The sequence below is a fragment of the Lichenostomus cassidix genome, chromosome 4A (assembly GCF_008360975.1).
Source record: "Lichenostomus cassidix isolate B80296 chromosome 4A, HeHo_3.0, whole genome shotgun sequence".
Lineage (NCBI taxonomy): Eukaryota > Metazoa > Chordata > Aves > Passeriformes > Meliphagidae > Lichenostomus > Lichenostomus cassidix.
This window is the reverse complement of record NC_139485.1, coordinates 5,417,328-5,431,264: the sequence shown is the minus strand read 5'-3', so window position 1 is coordinate 5,431,264 and position 13,937 is coordinate 5,417,328. Positions and strand designations below refer to the sequence as shown.

At 43.5% G+C, this 13,937-nt stretch overlaps 1 protein-coding gene across 3 annotated transcripts; it reads left to right on the top strand.

The window, feature by feature from the left end:
• The first annotated feature begins 4,185 nt into the window (after window positions 1–4,185).
• Window positions 4,186–13,679, top strand: SLITRK4 (SLIT and NTRK like family member 4). 3 transcript variants are annotated; one of them, XM_085060284.1, is made up of 2 exons: window positions 4,186–4,221; window positions 7,014–13,679. In XM_085060284.1, exon 2 carries the CDS (start codon window positions 7,064–7,066, stop codon window positions 9,575–9,577), a length of 2,514 nt encoding a protein of 837 aa, XP_084916410.1. In that variant the 5' UTR covers window positions 4,186–4,221; window positions 7,014–7,063; the 3' UTR covers window positions 9,578–13,679. The 3 variants fall into 3 exon arrangements, with proteins under 3 accessions (XP_084916410.1, XP_084916409.1, XP_084916408.1); XM_085060283.1 differs by lacking the exon at window positions 4,186–4,221 and adding an exon at window positions 4,227–4,320; XM_085060282.1 differs by lacking the exon at window positions 4,186–4,221 and adding an exon at window positions 4,488–4,730.
• Window positions 13,680–13,937: the final 258 nt, after the last annotated feature.

Genomic DNA, 13,937 nt, shown 5'->3' with positions numbered 1-13,937 from the left:
CCCCATGGGCTGAGCTTACAAAGAGAATTGGTGAGAAACCCACTGCCAGCATCATGCCCACTTGATCAAGCATTCAAGACAACACCTCATTGCAACTGAATAGCAAAAGATTGAATTAAAAACCTCTGGCAATCCCTTGGATTGGGATGTGCACATTTCAGGTTCCTGGATTCCTCAGGTTTCCTGGATGAAGATGATGGGTTAATTGTTGCACATGGAGGAAGGGTCCTGGATAAAAGGGAGGAATTTAGGTGGAAATACTATACAGATAGGCAGAGGTATATATCTGACAGTTTCTTCCACTTTATTTAGCACAGTGCTCTCTCACAGTGGTTCTGACATCAGCCTATTGCAGACTTGCACTGTCCCTTATCACACTGTATCTTTAAAAGGATGTACATGCTGGGACTCACTCGAGTGCATACTGAGCTTTCAAGGATGCTCTTCCTCCCCCTCTTCTGACTGACAGTCTGGCAAAATATAGACAAGATGTGGACACTGGGTGGAGTTATTGGTTGATTTTTAAGGTTTTTCTCCTCCTCAAAACGCTATGTCCTATTAGGTGTAGCCTTATTAGAAGACTGCACAGTCATTTCTGCCTTCTGCTGTGTTGGATGTTGTTTGCTGGGTATGGCTGTTGTTACTGATCTATATGGAAGCAAAGAATTGTAGACCTGTTAAAATGAAATTGCTCAACCATGGAAACCCCAGCAAGAGACAAAGCCCATACAAACCTTTGCTTTCCTGTTCAAAGAGTTGTTAACCAGCTTCCCACATGTTTAAACAGAACAGTTTATTCTTTACCAGGGCCCTGTGTGAAGGGTCAAAATATTAACATTTGGGCTATTTTTATCATTCTTTGGGAAAAGGAATGTGTCACATGTAGTGTTTACATAACAATTATAGAGTCTGATCCAAACAGAGTCACATTAATTTCCGGAGACTGTTATAAAAGTTTCTTACTCCTGGCATGAACCTTTTCAAACAGAACAACCCAAATATATATGTGTGCCCATTGCTTCTCTCCCAGGTGGGTTTTTGTCATCCGGATACACAAGACTTGCTCACTGCTGGCCAGCAGAAATGTCAGCACAACCAAGGAAGCCATGCTCCTCTGCTGCTCACAGCAACTGCAATTTCTTGTCTTGGTCTTCTGATTTCAAGAGCCAGAGGTGGGCAGGTCATAGGTATCTTTGGTTAGTTCTCATTACTGAGGAATAATCCCTATTTGATTTTCAGGATGGCAACAGACAAACTGGAGAGAGAGCAGAAAAGTGCAATGCAGTGCCTCTGGAAAAAGGGTTTAGGATGCACACAAATCCATAGGTAACATAAGTGTAGGAGGATCGCAAATGTATGATAGATACCTCTTCTCTGCCACTTCTGTGCACACAACACAACTGATTTCAGGTACTGTATCTTGAATTGTAAATGCCCAGGAATGAGTGGGATGTTTAGCTCCCGTTTCCTGTCAGTTCATTTATCACTCAGAAAATTACTGTGGACGAAAAAACAAAGCAAGAAGTGCCCTCACTTCAGCTGCAGCCCCATTTGCATGTGTGCCGAGCGGCTTGAGGAAAATGCTCTCCAAGGTTTCCTGCTGTGAGCAGTAGACTCAGCATCTCAACTGGCCTCTGCATTTTGATGACTCTGTTACAGGAAGCTTTTTCTCCTGACAGACTTTGAATGCACATAAAGCTCAGTTTCAGTCTCAAGTTCCTGCATCAGCCCAGAATTAAACTGGGAGAGGTAGGTGACCAAGCATGTCTGTGTGTTTAAAAGAAGTATTACTTAGAAGACCTCACAAAAATGTGAAAGGAACCAAAATATAAATAGGCTACTGCAATTTCTGAGCAGATTCGATGATGATTGTCAGTATCCAAGAGTAAAAAGTACCTTTCTCTCCCAAGACCTTCCACTTAGGTATGGTAATGACATTATCAACAAGCTAATTGCACCATTACTGAATGCCACCCTGAGTGTGCCTGCTTGGGTGGGAAATAGTGTATCTCACATTTCTACCTCTTCTTCAGACACTTTTCTCTGCAGAAAATCCTGCTATGAATCTGTCTGCCTGTTAGCTTTTTCTCTCCTTTTGCTAAGCTGAAGAATGAAAAAACACATGCTGCTGTGGCAAACAACAGACAGGGGAAAAAAATCAAAGGAGATTAATGAGGTTCCATCACAGTAGGAAATTTAAGAAAAGGTTAGAGATGACATTAAATGGGCATGGTGTGTAGCCTGAAGTAATCTTGTAAACTTCAGGGAACCAGACCAGGTACTCCAACTTGCCCTGTTGGGCTCTGCTTTCTCCAATTTCTATCTACCTTCAGCCTATACAGAGAAATTTTGATGGTGATAGAACCTCAAGCTGGATCTCAGAAAATGGGTGCAACCAAGTGATTCTAAGATGTAACTCCTAAAAATGTTTTATTCCTCCAGCATCATCATCTTGGATCACACTCTTGACCTTAGCTTGTGCTTATGTTATACTTTAAAATTCCCCTCAATTTGCTTTGGATTTTCGTCCTGACATGTAAGCCTAAATCTTAGTGAGTTTGACATGATGTAGGCTAGGGCAAGTAGCTCAGAAATTGCTTAAGATTGAGAGGAGAAGTTATTTTTAGTGACTGTATATTAGAAATATAAATATATGACATACTGAAACCCTAATAAGGAAATTGTGCTGCATAACTAAGTTTCCTTCTCAGATAGGTTCTACAACACCATAAACATATGCCATTGGTAATAGCCACTTATAATAGAAATATCAAGAACTATTTACTTATAGAGTCATTTCAGTTCTCAAATACTTACTCATTTCATGGTTTACTTGGTTAAAATATGATATTATATTATACTTCCTGTTTGATGTTTGATTCAGTCTCTAAGTAGTTGTTTTCAATGTGGTGATCTCTCTGAAACTGCCAATATGCTCTTTCACCTACTAAATAAGCAAGGAGTTAGTTTAACATCCAGATAAGGTTGCTGATTAAATAAAACGGGCAGCTTGATCTTTACACCTGCATTTCTGTGCCTGTTGCTAAAACAGTTATCAACCAGCTATCTTCCTAAATTAATTTTATTCTAGACCTTTGCTCTCTAATTCATTAGTTTATTTAAACAGTGTTTGAAAAATTTAGCCTAAACTCTATGTAAATCCTTCTAAACCGGGCCCTTTACATACACACATTCCCTTTTATGTGAACAGTGCTTTGTTAATAGCCCAATAATTAAGAGAGTTTACATTTTAAAGACCTCAGTTTTTAATTGGCTGAATATTAATCACAGATCACTTTCAGTTCTGTTGTGATATGCAAATTATTGATGTCTCAGCTGCATTTGTTTTCAGGTATCAGTCTAACCGCATAATGCAAAATAACATTCTGCAATTATTTCAATTAGATGCAGCCAGCCTTTGGAGCAAGCTATTTATTTCATTTCAGTAAATGAAGAAAGCAGTTGCTGTTTTCCATTCCCTGGTGTTTATTGCCCAGAACTAGCACTCACAACCGGTATGTGTACAGCGCATAAACAGTTTTCCAACTGGATCACGTTAGCATTCAAGGTAAAGGACAGGCAGTTGAACTCCCCTTGCAAGATTTCATTTGGTTAACCGGCTCTTCTGCTTCGGAATGAGATGTCACCTTGTTTGGGGGTATTCATTACCATTTTAAAGTGTATTATGAAAGGTAGAGTCAAGAGGAGTTCTTAATTAGCAGAATCTGTTTAGCACCACTGCATAGCATTTGAGGATTTTTTTCCATCAGGCTGCAGCTGTTACCTAAGCAGAGAAGGAATTTCACCTAACCACAAAGAATGAGACAGACAAATAGCTGCGTTGTCTGAAGAACGGGTCGGGTATGTCTCCTCGCAGCGATTTCGCTCCATAATTGCAAGTCACATTAAATGCAGCAAATGTTACCATCCTGCCCACTCAGTTTCCACCTCTACTTTTGTTTCAAGCCGGGAGGGGAGATCGCCGGCAAAGAGCGGGGGGAGTCCTTTCTTCCCTTCTCTCTCCTTCCCCCGCTCGGCTCTCGCAGCCCTGCGGGGGCCGCGCTGGTCCCGTCCCGGCCGCGGGCTGCACTTGTGGCTGCCGCTGCCGCCCATGGCAGCCCCGCGGCGCTCCCGCCGCCCCGGGGGCTCCTCCCGCCCCGCACGCCCCGCACTCCCCGCCCGGGCTCCGCGGGGGCGCAGCGCCGCGGCTCCCCGGCAAAGGTACGGCGCCTCCGGGCTGCGGGAGAGGCTCCGGCGGTGGCGATGCGCCGGGATTGCTGCCCCGGAGCGGCGTGTGGCTGGCCGCCGGAGCAGCGCTCGGTGCGTGCGTGCATGAGTGTGTGTGTGAGTGTGTGTGAGTGTGTGAGTGTGTGAGTGTGTGCGGTGTGCGTGCGGCGAGGGGAGGGGAGGGGGCTCTGTGCGTGCAGGGGGTGGGCGAGAGCAGTGCGATGGGAGCGGGTGCCCGTGTGCAGAGGGATCCTCTCCCCGCATGTGTGCGGGGGACCGCGGCGGCGGGGCAGGGCTCAGCCGGGCGGCTGCTGCATGCGGCGGAGCCCGCGGGCTACCGCAGCGTCGGGCTTGCCCTCGCTCGGCTCGGCCGGGGGTGCTCGCCCCGGCGGGAGCCCGGCTGCCCCCGCCGCCCGCTGCGTGCGGAGCCGCCGGAGCGCAGAGCTCGCGGGGAGAGCGGCGCGGCGCAGCCCAGCGGAGCCGCTGCGACCCCGGGCGCCGAGGTAGGGACGGTGCCGGGCTGGCCGCGGAGCCGCCGGGAGCATCACCGAGGGCGGCGGGTGCCCGCCGGGCGTGTGAGTGCGGGCGGGGGTGGGGGCACGGCGGGGCCGCTGTGCGCTGGCGTTTTCATTTCTTTTCATTATTCCGAAGGTTTTGTTTTCATTGCTATAATAATTACTGGTGCTGTTTTAAAGACGGCGAGGGATGGAGGGGGGGAAGGGGGGGGCTCACGACCAGGCGACAGTGGCTTCCTGCCGGAGCCTCTCTGCCATCGCGCTCGCCTCTCCCCGCAGCCGGCCGCCTCCCGGAGCCCCGGCCAGAGGCACCAGGATCTGCGCTGCCCTCTCCCATCCTTCCCCAGGGAGAAAGCGAGCGAGCGGAGGGAGCGGGGCCGGGCGGCCCGGAGAAGCCGGTGGAGGTGTGGGAGGGACGGGGGGGCAGGATCTGCGCAGTGGGGCTGGTGAAGGGGGTGTGTGGATCTGCTGCGGGCTGGACTTTGCAAAGGTAGCGGGGCGGGGGGGTGGTTGCGTTCAGCGGTCGCGCCGTGTTGCGAAGGGACGCTCCGCTCCCGGCCGGGATGTGCGCGCCCCGGGAGCGCGCCCGTGTCCCCCCCGCCCTCCCCCGCCGGGAGCCAGAGGGCGACGGGGCGCCCACGGCACAGGGGAGCCGGCACCAGCCGAGCCGGATGCGGCAAAAAATTGCGGTAGTGCCGGCCGGGCTCGCCGCCCCGCCGCCAGCCCCGCGCAGCGCCCGCAGCCTGCCCGCTCGGCACCGGCCGGGGCCCCGCGGCTGAGGAGGAACGGGGGAGCCGAGCGTGGGCGAGGCAGGGACACGGGAGGACGGCTCCTGCCAGGGGGAGGGCGATGGAGCGGCGGGGGCAGCGGTCCGCCCCTGGGGGCGCGCTGGCCGCGGCCGGGGTCGGGAGCCTGCGGGCATCGGGAGCCGCTGCTCCGCTCCCCTTCCCCCTGTGCTCCCGCTAAGCAACCTCCTTGACCCCTTCGGCCATCCCTTCCTCTCACCCTTCCTTGTCTCCTCCGTGCTTTCCCTCTCCCCCTTGTCCTTCTGTCCTGCGGTCTTTCCTCATCCCTCCTCTGCCCTCCCTTCCAGATCCCCCGGCACATCGTCCCCTTGTGTCTCCCTCCGGCTCGGTTCTCCTCCCTCCAGCTGGCTCCTGCTTTTTCCACTTTTCATTCTGGCTCCCTCCTGCCAGCTCAGTGGCTTCCCACAGCAGGAAATGAAAGGGACAAGTTGGGAAGTGGGGGTAATGGGAAGATGGGGTATGCGTGTGTGTGCAGTGTATTGATTATTGACTGATTTGTTAAAAAAAGAAAAAAAGCTACCTTATAACTCAGAGGAAATGCTGTGGCTCCGGTTCTTCTGCGTAAAAAAATGGCAGCTCAGCTGGTCTGACTATATGCAAAGGGTTCTTATCAATGCAGAAATAAGAGCAAATTGCATAATGTTTTTGGAGAAAAAAAGTAGTTCTCAGGTTTCAGTAGTGTCAGGCTGGCGAATTGTGACTTTGTTTTGCCCTGCAAGTCAGTGTATTGTTATTCCTGGGGATGGGGCTGTGTGCTTGTGCATGCTTCTTCCATGTCTGTGTGCTTCCACTGGTCACCCAGAGCTGATCTTGTTTTGTGGATAGTTGTATTTCTGCAGTCAGTTTTCCACCTACTTATTTAAACTAGGTATCAGAAGTGACAGAAACAATGTGTGTGCATGCCTGTGTAGCTCTTGAGTGAATATCTTTACCATAGTGATAAATCTGAATGTGTTGATGCTTTAGATACGTATATTGAGCATTGGCATTGCTTTTTGTGTCAGCATCTTTATCCTTTCTGTATTGTGCTATCCTAACCCAGATGTTTGGGCATGCATAACAGCAGCATTTGTGTTTAATATCCCTGAAATGCACAGCAACATATGAGCAGTGCAGGATTGAAGAGAGTAAATATGCATAAAATTGGAATCTCCTTTGGTTATTTCACTTTGTTAGTTATGCATGCTTGGCGTGTACAAGAGAGAGAAATATATTTGACAGACCTGAGAGTTATTTGTGTTTGTCTACAGAAATTTACATTCCGTGTTTGAAATCATCCTAGCTCCCGTGCATTTGTTTGGTTGTTAAAGTCTTTCATGTTATTTGAAATTCAGTTCTTGTAGTTTATCTATAATCCTTGGCAGGTACAGTAGCTCAGTGGTATACAATTTTTAACCCAAATGACGTTTTGGAACAATGTAAACTGAAAAACATTTTCTTTTTTCTTTCCTTCTTTCTTCTTTAGATTCTTTATCTTTGTTCAGGAGCCTAAGGTTGCTTGCTGAGCATAAGAAGATGATTCTGTGGCTCTTTCTGGTTCTGTCATCTCCAGTTTCTTCTACAACTGCAGATGCTGATATATCTGTGGAAATTTGCAATGTTTGCTCCTGTGTGTCAGTTGAGAATGTACTCTATGTCAACTGTGAGAAGGTTGCAGTCTACAGACCAAATCAGCTTAAACCGCCATGGTCTAATTTTTACCACCTCAACTTTCAAAACAACCTGCTAATTATTCTGTATCCAAATTCCTTTCTTAATTTTACACATGCAGTGTCCTTGCAACTGGGTAATAATAAGTTACAGAACATTGAGGGAGGGGCCTTTATGGGTCTTAGTGCACTAAAACAGTTGCACTTGAACAACAATGAATTAAAGATTCTCCGGGCTGACACTTTCCTTGGCATAGAGAACTTGGAGTATCTCCAAGCTGACTACAATTTAATCAAGTTTATTGAACGGGGAGCCTTCAATAAGCTTCACAAGCTGAAAGTCCTGATACTTAATGACAATCTGATTTCATTCCTTCCCGATAATATTTTTCGATTTGCTTCTCTAACCCATCTGGATATACGAGGGAATCGAATACAGAAGCTTCCATACATTGGAGTTCTGGAACACATCGGGCGAATTGTTGAATTGCAGCTGGAAGACAACCCCTGGAATTGTACTTGTGATTTATTGCCTTTGAAAGCGTGGCTGGAGAACATGCCCTACAACATCTACATTGGAGAGGCTATCTGTGAAACACCCAGTGACTTGTACGGAAGGCTGCTGAAAGAAACCAATAAGCAGGAGCTGTGCTCCATGGGGACAGGGAGTGATTTTGACGTGCGCATCCTGCCTCCCTCGCAGCTGGAGCCCGGGTACAGCACACCCAACGGCCACACCACGCAAACATCAGTGCACAGATTAGTCACAAAGGCGCCAAAGACTACAAATCCTTCGAAGATCTCGGGGATAGTAGCAGGCAAAGCGCTGTCTAATCGCAATCTCAGTCAGATCGTATCTTACCAGACCAGGGTGCCTCCTTTAACTCCTTGTCCGGTCCCTTGTGTTTGCAAAACTCATCCTTCAGATTTGGGATTAAGTGTAAATTGCCAAGAAAGAAATATAGAATCGATGGCTGAACTCGTTCCAAAACCTTTAAATGCTAAGAAACTGCATGTAAATGGCAATTATATAAAGGATGTGGATACTACAGATTTCGCTGAGTTTGAGGGGCTGGATTTGCTACATCTAGGCAGCAATCGGATTTCAGTGATCAAAGGGGACGTTTTCCGCAACCTTACAAATTTACGGAGATTGTATCTCAATGGCAATCAGATAGAGCGTCTGAGCCCAGACATGTTTGCTGGCCTCCACAACCTGCAATATCTGTATTTGGAATACAATGTTATCAAAGAAATCCTAGCAGGCACCTTTGACTTAATGCCGAATTTGCAGTTGCTCTACCTGAACAACAATCTTCTGCGAAGCTTGCCGGCGTATATTTTTGCTGGTGCACCACTTGCTAGACTGAATCTGAGGAACAATCACTTCATGTATTTACCTGTAAGTGGTGTTCTTGATCAGCTAAAATCTCTTACACAAATAGATTTGGAAGGTAATCCATGGGACTGCACTTGTGATTTAGTTGCTTTGAAACTGTGGCTTGAAAAGCTAAATGAAGGTATTGTGGTGAAGGAATTGAAATGTGAAACACCTGTGCAGTTTGCTAACATAGAACTTAAGTCTCTGAAAAATGAGATTCTCTGCCCTAAACTTTTAAACAAGCCATCTGCTCTGTTCACTAGTCCCATGCCCGCTGTTATTTTCACAACACCACCGGGACCAGTCCGGAGTCCTCCTGGTGGCCCAGTTCCCTTGTCCATCCTAATCTTAAGCATATTAGTTGTGCTGATTTTGACAGTGTTTGTTGCTTTTTGTCTTCTCGTTTTTGTGCTTCGGCGCAACAAAAAACCAACTGTAAAGCATGAAGGGATTGGAAATCAAGAGTGCAGTTCTATGCAACTGCAGCTGAGAAAGCACGATCACAAGTCAAACAAAAAAGATGGACTGGGTGCAGAGGCCTTCATTCCTCAAACCATTGAGCAGATGAGCAAAAGTCACACCTGTGGCTTGAAGGAGTCTGAAACAGGCTTCACGTTTGCTGACCCACCAGGGCAAAAAGTCATTCTGAGAAATATGAATGACAAGGAGAAAGATTTGTTGCATGTGGATACCAGAAAAAGACTTAGCACAATCGATGAACTGGATGAGTTATTCCCTGGAAGGGATTCCAATGTATTTATTCAAAATTTTCTTGAAAGTAAAAAAGAATACAACAGCATAGGGGTCAGTGGCTTTGAAATACGTTACCCAGAGAAACTGCAAGACAAAAAAGCCAAGAAATCTCTAATAGGTGGTAATCATAGTAAAATTGTAGTAGAACAAAGAAAAAGTGAATATTTTGAACTAAAAGCTAAACTTCAAGGTTCACCTGACTACCTACAAGTCCTTGAAGAACAAACAGCTTTGAATAAAATATAGGTCATACAATCTGATTGCCTACAGAGGACATTTATTTAATGATGAAAGTGCCTTTTGTTGACTTTTAACTTCCAAATACTATATTATATTGATAGGCATAGAGGCAGGTGTATCCAAGGGTGTCTGATTAATTGTAGCTGCGTATGATTTGTCAAGTAGAGGAGAATTTCCTTAATAGATTTTACTCCATAAAGCTCATGCCCTGTGGAATCCTGTAGGGATACTGCAAACTCTATTGCCAAAGGGATGCTTTATACACGTTACACTGAATTTAACCTCAAGAGGCATATATGTTTTGTATCTTAAATGCAAACCATCGTCTCCTTGTGATTTGTTAGAACAAACACAAGAATCCTGGTACTGATATTTGTACTTCAGCTGGGTCCTTCATCCTGCACGTGGATTTAAGTTGGTGGAACTGGAGTAATCCTTTGATTTGTGGTGTTCTAATGGCACTGTTTAAAGCTTATCTGGAAAGTAATAAGCATGCAAAGAGAGAACATTCAATAGTATGTGTAAATTGGTTACATTTATGGGCTGCATCTTGAAACCACTGGAATTATAATGTTAAATTGTGCAAATATTTGTTTAAAATATACCATGCATTACATACCTATGAAATAAATCTGACCACTTGAAGCATACATGTCTATACAGAAAATTTAAAAAAAAGAAAGGAAATAGTTCAACCTGACTTCTGCAGTATTCTTGACATCTGAAGAAAATATTTGATGTTTATGCAGAATCTGTTCTAAGACTTGTCTCCAATTAAAACTAGAGCTCCTTCTCAGTTACGTGAAACTCTTGCAACCCCAACAGGTTGTCCAAAATTGTCAAAGTGCTTACTGTGTGAGCGTAGCAGAAATTATTTTTGTAATATAATTCATATTTATGAAATACTTTGTATATTACATAGGAAAAAAATATGTACTCCTTAATATGTATTTAATATGCCTGACTTGTTTTCCTGATCACAATGCATTAATCATTCAGTATAAATAAAACCAGAACAATATACCAAACAGCAACCGGGGATGTAATGTATAGCATCATCCAGAATTGAGTGATCAGATATAATAATAATAATAAAATTGTTCTGTACTATTCTTGTGAGATTAGCATATTATCTTCTTTCAGATTTGTTACCAATGGTGCATTTTAAAATAGATTCATTAGTTTTTTTAGTGTGTCTCAGGCAATTATTTGCCATCAGTTTTCTTGCTTTTCAGGTCTCTACAGCTTAATCTAAATACTTTTCACTGCAAATATTTACAGAAATTCATGATTAGGGGAATATTTTTATTGTATATGCAGAAGTTTTCTGTTCTTATTGTCTCTCTGGCTGCTGTTAATCAGCAAAACCTGATCAGAGCAGTGAACAATATGGCAAATCCTGTCTAAAACCACAGTGCAAAATGGATATAGTGGTCTCAGTTCAGAGGACTGTGTAGCTCATAACTAGAGAGTAAAAGCTTGCCTTTGTGAAAGCTGAATCTGAATAGCCAGGAAAAATGTAGGAGAATGGAAAATCCCTATTGTATGTCACTGTGGGATGGTACTTTGACACGAGAATAGAGATATTTTGGTAAAATATCCTCCAACAAATCTATGAGATGAGATTAACAAAGTTTCTTTGGCTTGATGAGCTCTGGATAAGACCCTCTTACCTCCTTTGCTTTCAGAACTTTTACCCCTCCCTACCTTTTATATTCAATACATAAGTCAATTAAGACAGTAGGATATAAACATGAATGTTTTTCATGAATTTGAAGCTAGCAAAAATTAGAGCAAGGCTCAATAATAATTTTGTGGAGAAGACTGTGTCAGCTATTTCCAATATAAACCTCTAATTTCAGGGCTTTATGACACTTGAGTTGAAATTTTTATTCTGGAATGATACTTGGCAAGCAGCCGGCAGTATATTTTTAACAAAATTGACTGAAAAAAAAAGGGAAAAAGAGCAATGCTTCTTTATTTAAGAGAAAGCAAACAATGCATTTCCCTTCTTTCAGACATTTGTTTATGCTCTTGTGGCTCAGAAAGAGGGTGGTTTTATTATTTTTCTCCATACTGCAAAGTGCATACATGACTTCAGATAATAAAGTTACAGCAGATAAAATAATGGCTGAGTTTCTTTCAAAAAGCTGCAGCTATCCATGCACAATAATTAACTTAATTCAGAATGTCATAGGGATTCTCAGGACATGGGTACTGTGTACACATGCATTTCTAGCGTAAAAAGTTCCTGGTTGACCAATGATGCAACTCAGGGCCAAGGTTTGGATAGGAACATTTCCTGAGTTTTTTGTCTGTGGGTTAAGGAGTGTCCATGCTGCACTGACAAGGTGAACTCTGCTAGCTCTATCAGGAGGCTGAGGATGACAGGGCAGTGTCTGCTCTGCAGTGTGGCCTCGAGGATGTGTCCAAGTTCACTGGGATTTGCCAAAGCAGGAGGTGTTTGACACACTCAGTGTGTTGTCACTGTCATGTCCTGTATGATCCTCCTGAGAGGGATGTGTCAAAATTATTAACAACAGCAAATAAGCAATTACTTCTAAGTGATGATAAAATTGATGTGCTTATGACTTGTGTTGCCCTGAGTCTAAAGAACAATGCTAATTGATTGAACATTCCTCAGCTAAAAATCTTGAGGGTTTTATTTTGTGTTGTGGGGGTTTTTGGGGGTGTTCTTTTTGGTTGATTTTTTTTTTCCCATTTGTTTGAGGTTTTTTTGGGTTTTGGAGTGGTGTCTTTTATTTGCTGATCAAAAGAAGAACTGGATAGTTATGCTGTACTATTCACACTTGGTCAGAGTTTCCTGATCACTGTGGCCCCAATCCAGTAAATCATTGAAGCTCATCCTAAATCATGTGCAGAGGTATTATTCATGAGGTAATAATTAGATACCTGCCCAGGAGTGGGGCTTAGATAGAGGTTTGTCACTGACTTCAAGCCAAGCCAGCTCAGAACCATTGTATATAATCCATAGAGCCCAGGGACCCACCTGGGGTTATGCAGTTGAGTGTGAGTTCACCAGCATCAGTCAAGGTTGCACAATCTGGACCTTCCTGTAGAAATTGTTCCTAAGTGTTTTACAATGTATGGTGCAATATGTAGGCATCCTGGTGTGAATGAAGAATGCAGAAGCTGGCAAAACACTATTTTTCTGTGAAATTGTTCCTTTGAATGGCAACCTTAGTGTCAGTTTCTTTTCTCCATGTTTTGAAGCAGTGTATGTGTCTGCACAGCAGTTTTAGTGTGATGTCCATTCAAATCTCTGGTCAGTCTTTCTGAGAAGGTGACTCTTGGGTGTGGCTTAACAGGTCTGTCTGTTCATTATATTGGTTTGAGTGGCCATGCTTGTAAAATGGCTGTTAAGACCCATAAACTAAACCAGTGAAGGTGTTAACATAATCTGTTGTCTCCATTGTATTATAAAGAAGTTTCAATTTTTAAATGAAATCAATAAAGTGTAATTGTTTCCTTGAAAAAGAAAAAAAAATTGTGCAATTTTATCAGAAAACAAATACCACGGTGCAAGAACACAAGAACAGGTGATTTATGTTTTGCATTTAGTGTTCAAGATTGACAATAATGCAGCGATCCGGTATAAATATCTTTTTTAAATGCTCTTTTTTTTTAAAGCCATAATGATGATATAAATTATAAAGGCATGGCCTTGTGAATAATGTTAACAAATGTTTCAGAATCAAGAAAAAAACATCCAGAACTTGATGGTGGTATAATATCTATAATATCTTTTGCATGATTTGTATGTTGCTATTGTATGAAATGAGCACAGTGAGACTTTCTTTTTTTTGGTTGCATCCAAAGAGTTAGGAAGGAAATAAACAAGAATGTATTTATAATCACTCTATTTTGAAATAAAGTAAAGAAAACAAAATGTATTGGCTTTACCCTGTTTTGATCATTGCTATTCTAGGTTAGTTTATAATTAAGACAGTTACTTATGACATCCAGTCCAATGTAAAACACAGAAACCTATTGTTTATTAAGTTTGTTTGCCTTCATCAACATCAAAATACTAGTCAGTGTTGACTTCAAAATTTGTATGAAATATTAATAAAATTGTTTGGTACTATTTTATTTCTGAAACTAGACTTTGTTAAGTGCCTGTGATATTCTCTTTTGGATCATTTGTATGTGAATGAGAGAGAATTTGTAAAGCAGTTAAACAGTGATGTTTTCTAATCACCTTGAAAATTTATTGTATTTTAGAAAGTTTTTCCTATCTTCTGTTGTCCAACAAAATCTTCTTTCCCCTTTAATGCAAATAATCCCTCCAAAGCCAGTGAACTATTTTTCCACTACTACCACAAGCAGAATTTAATTTTTAGTT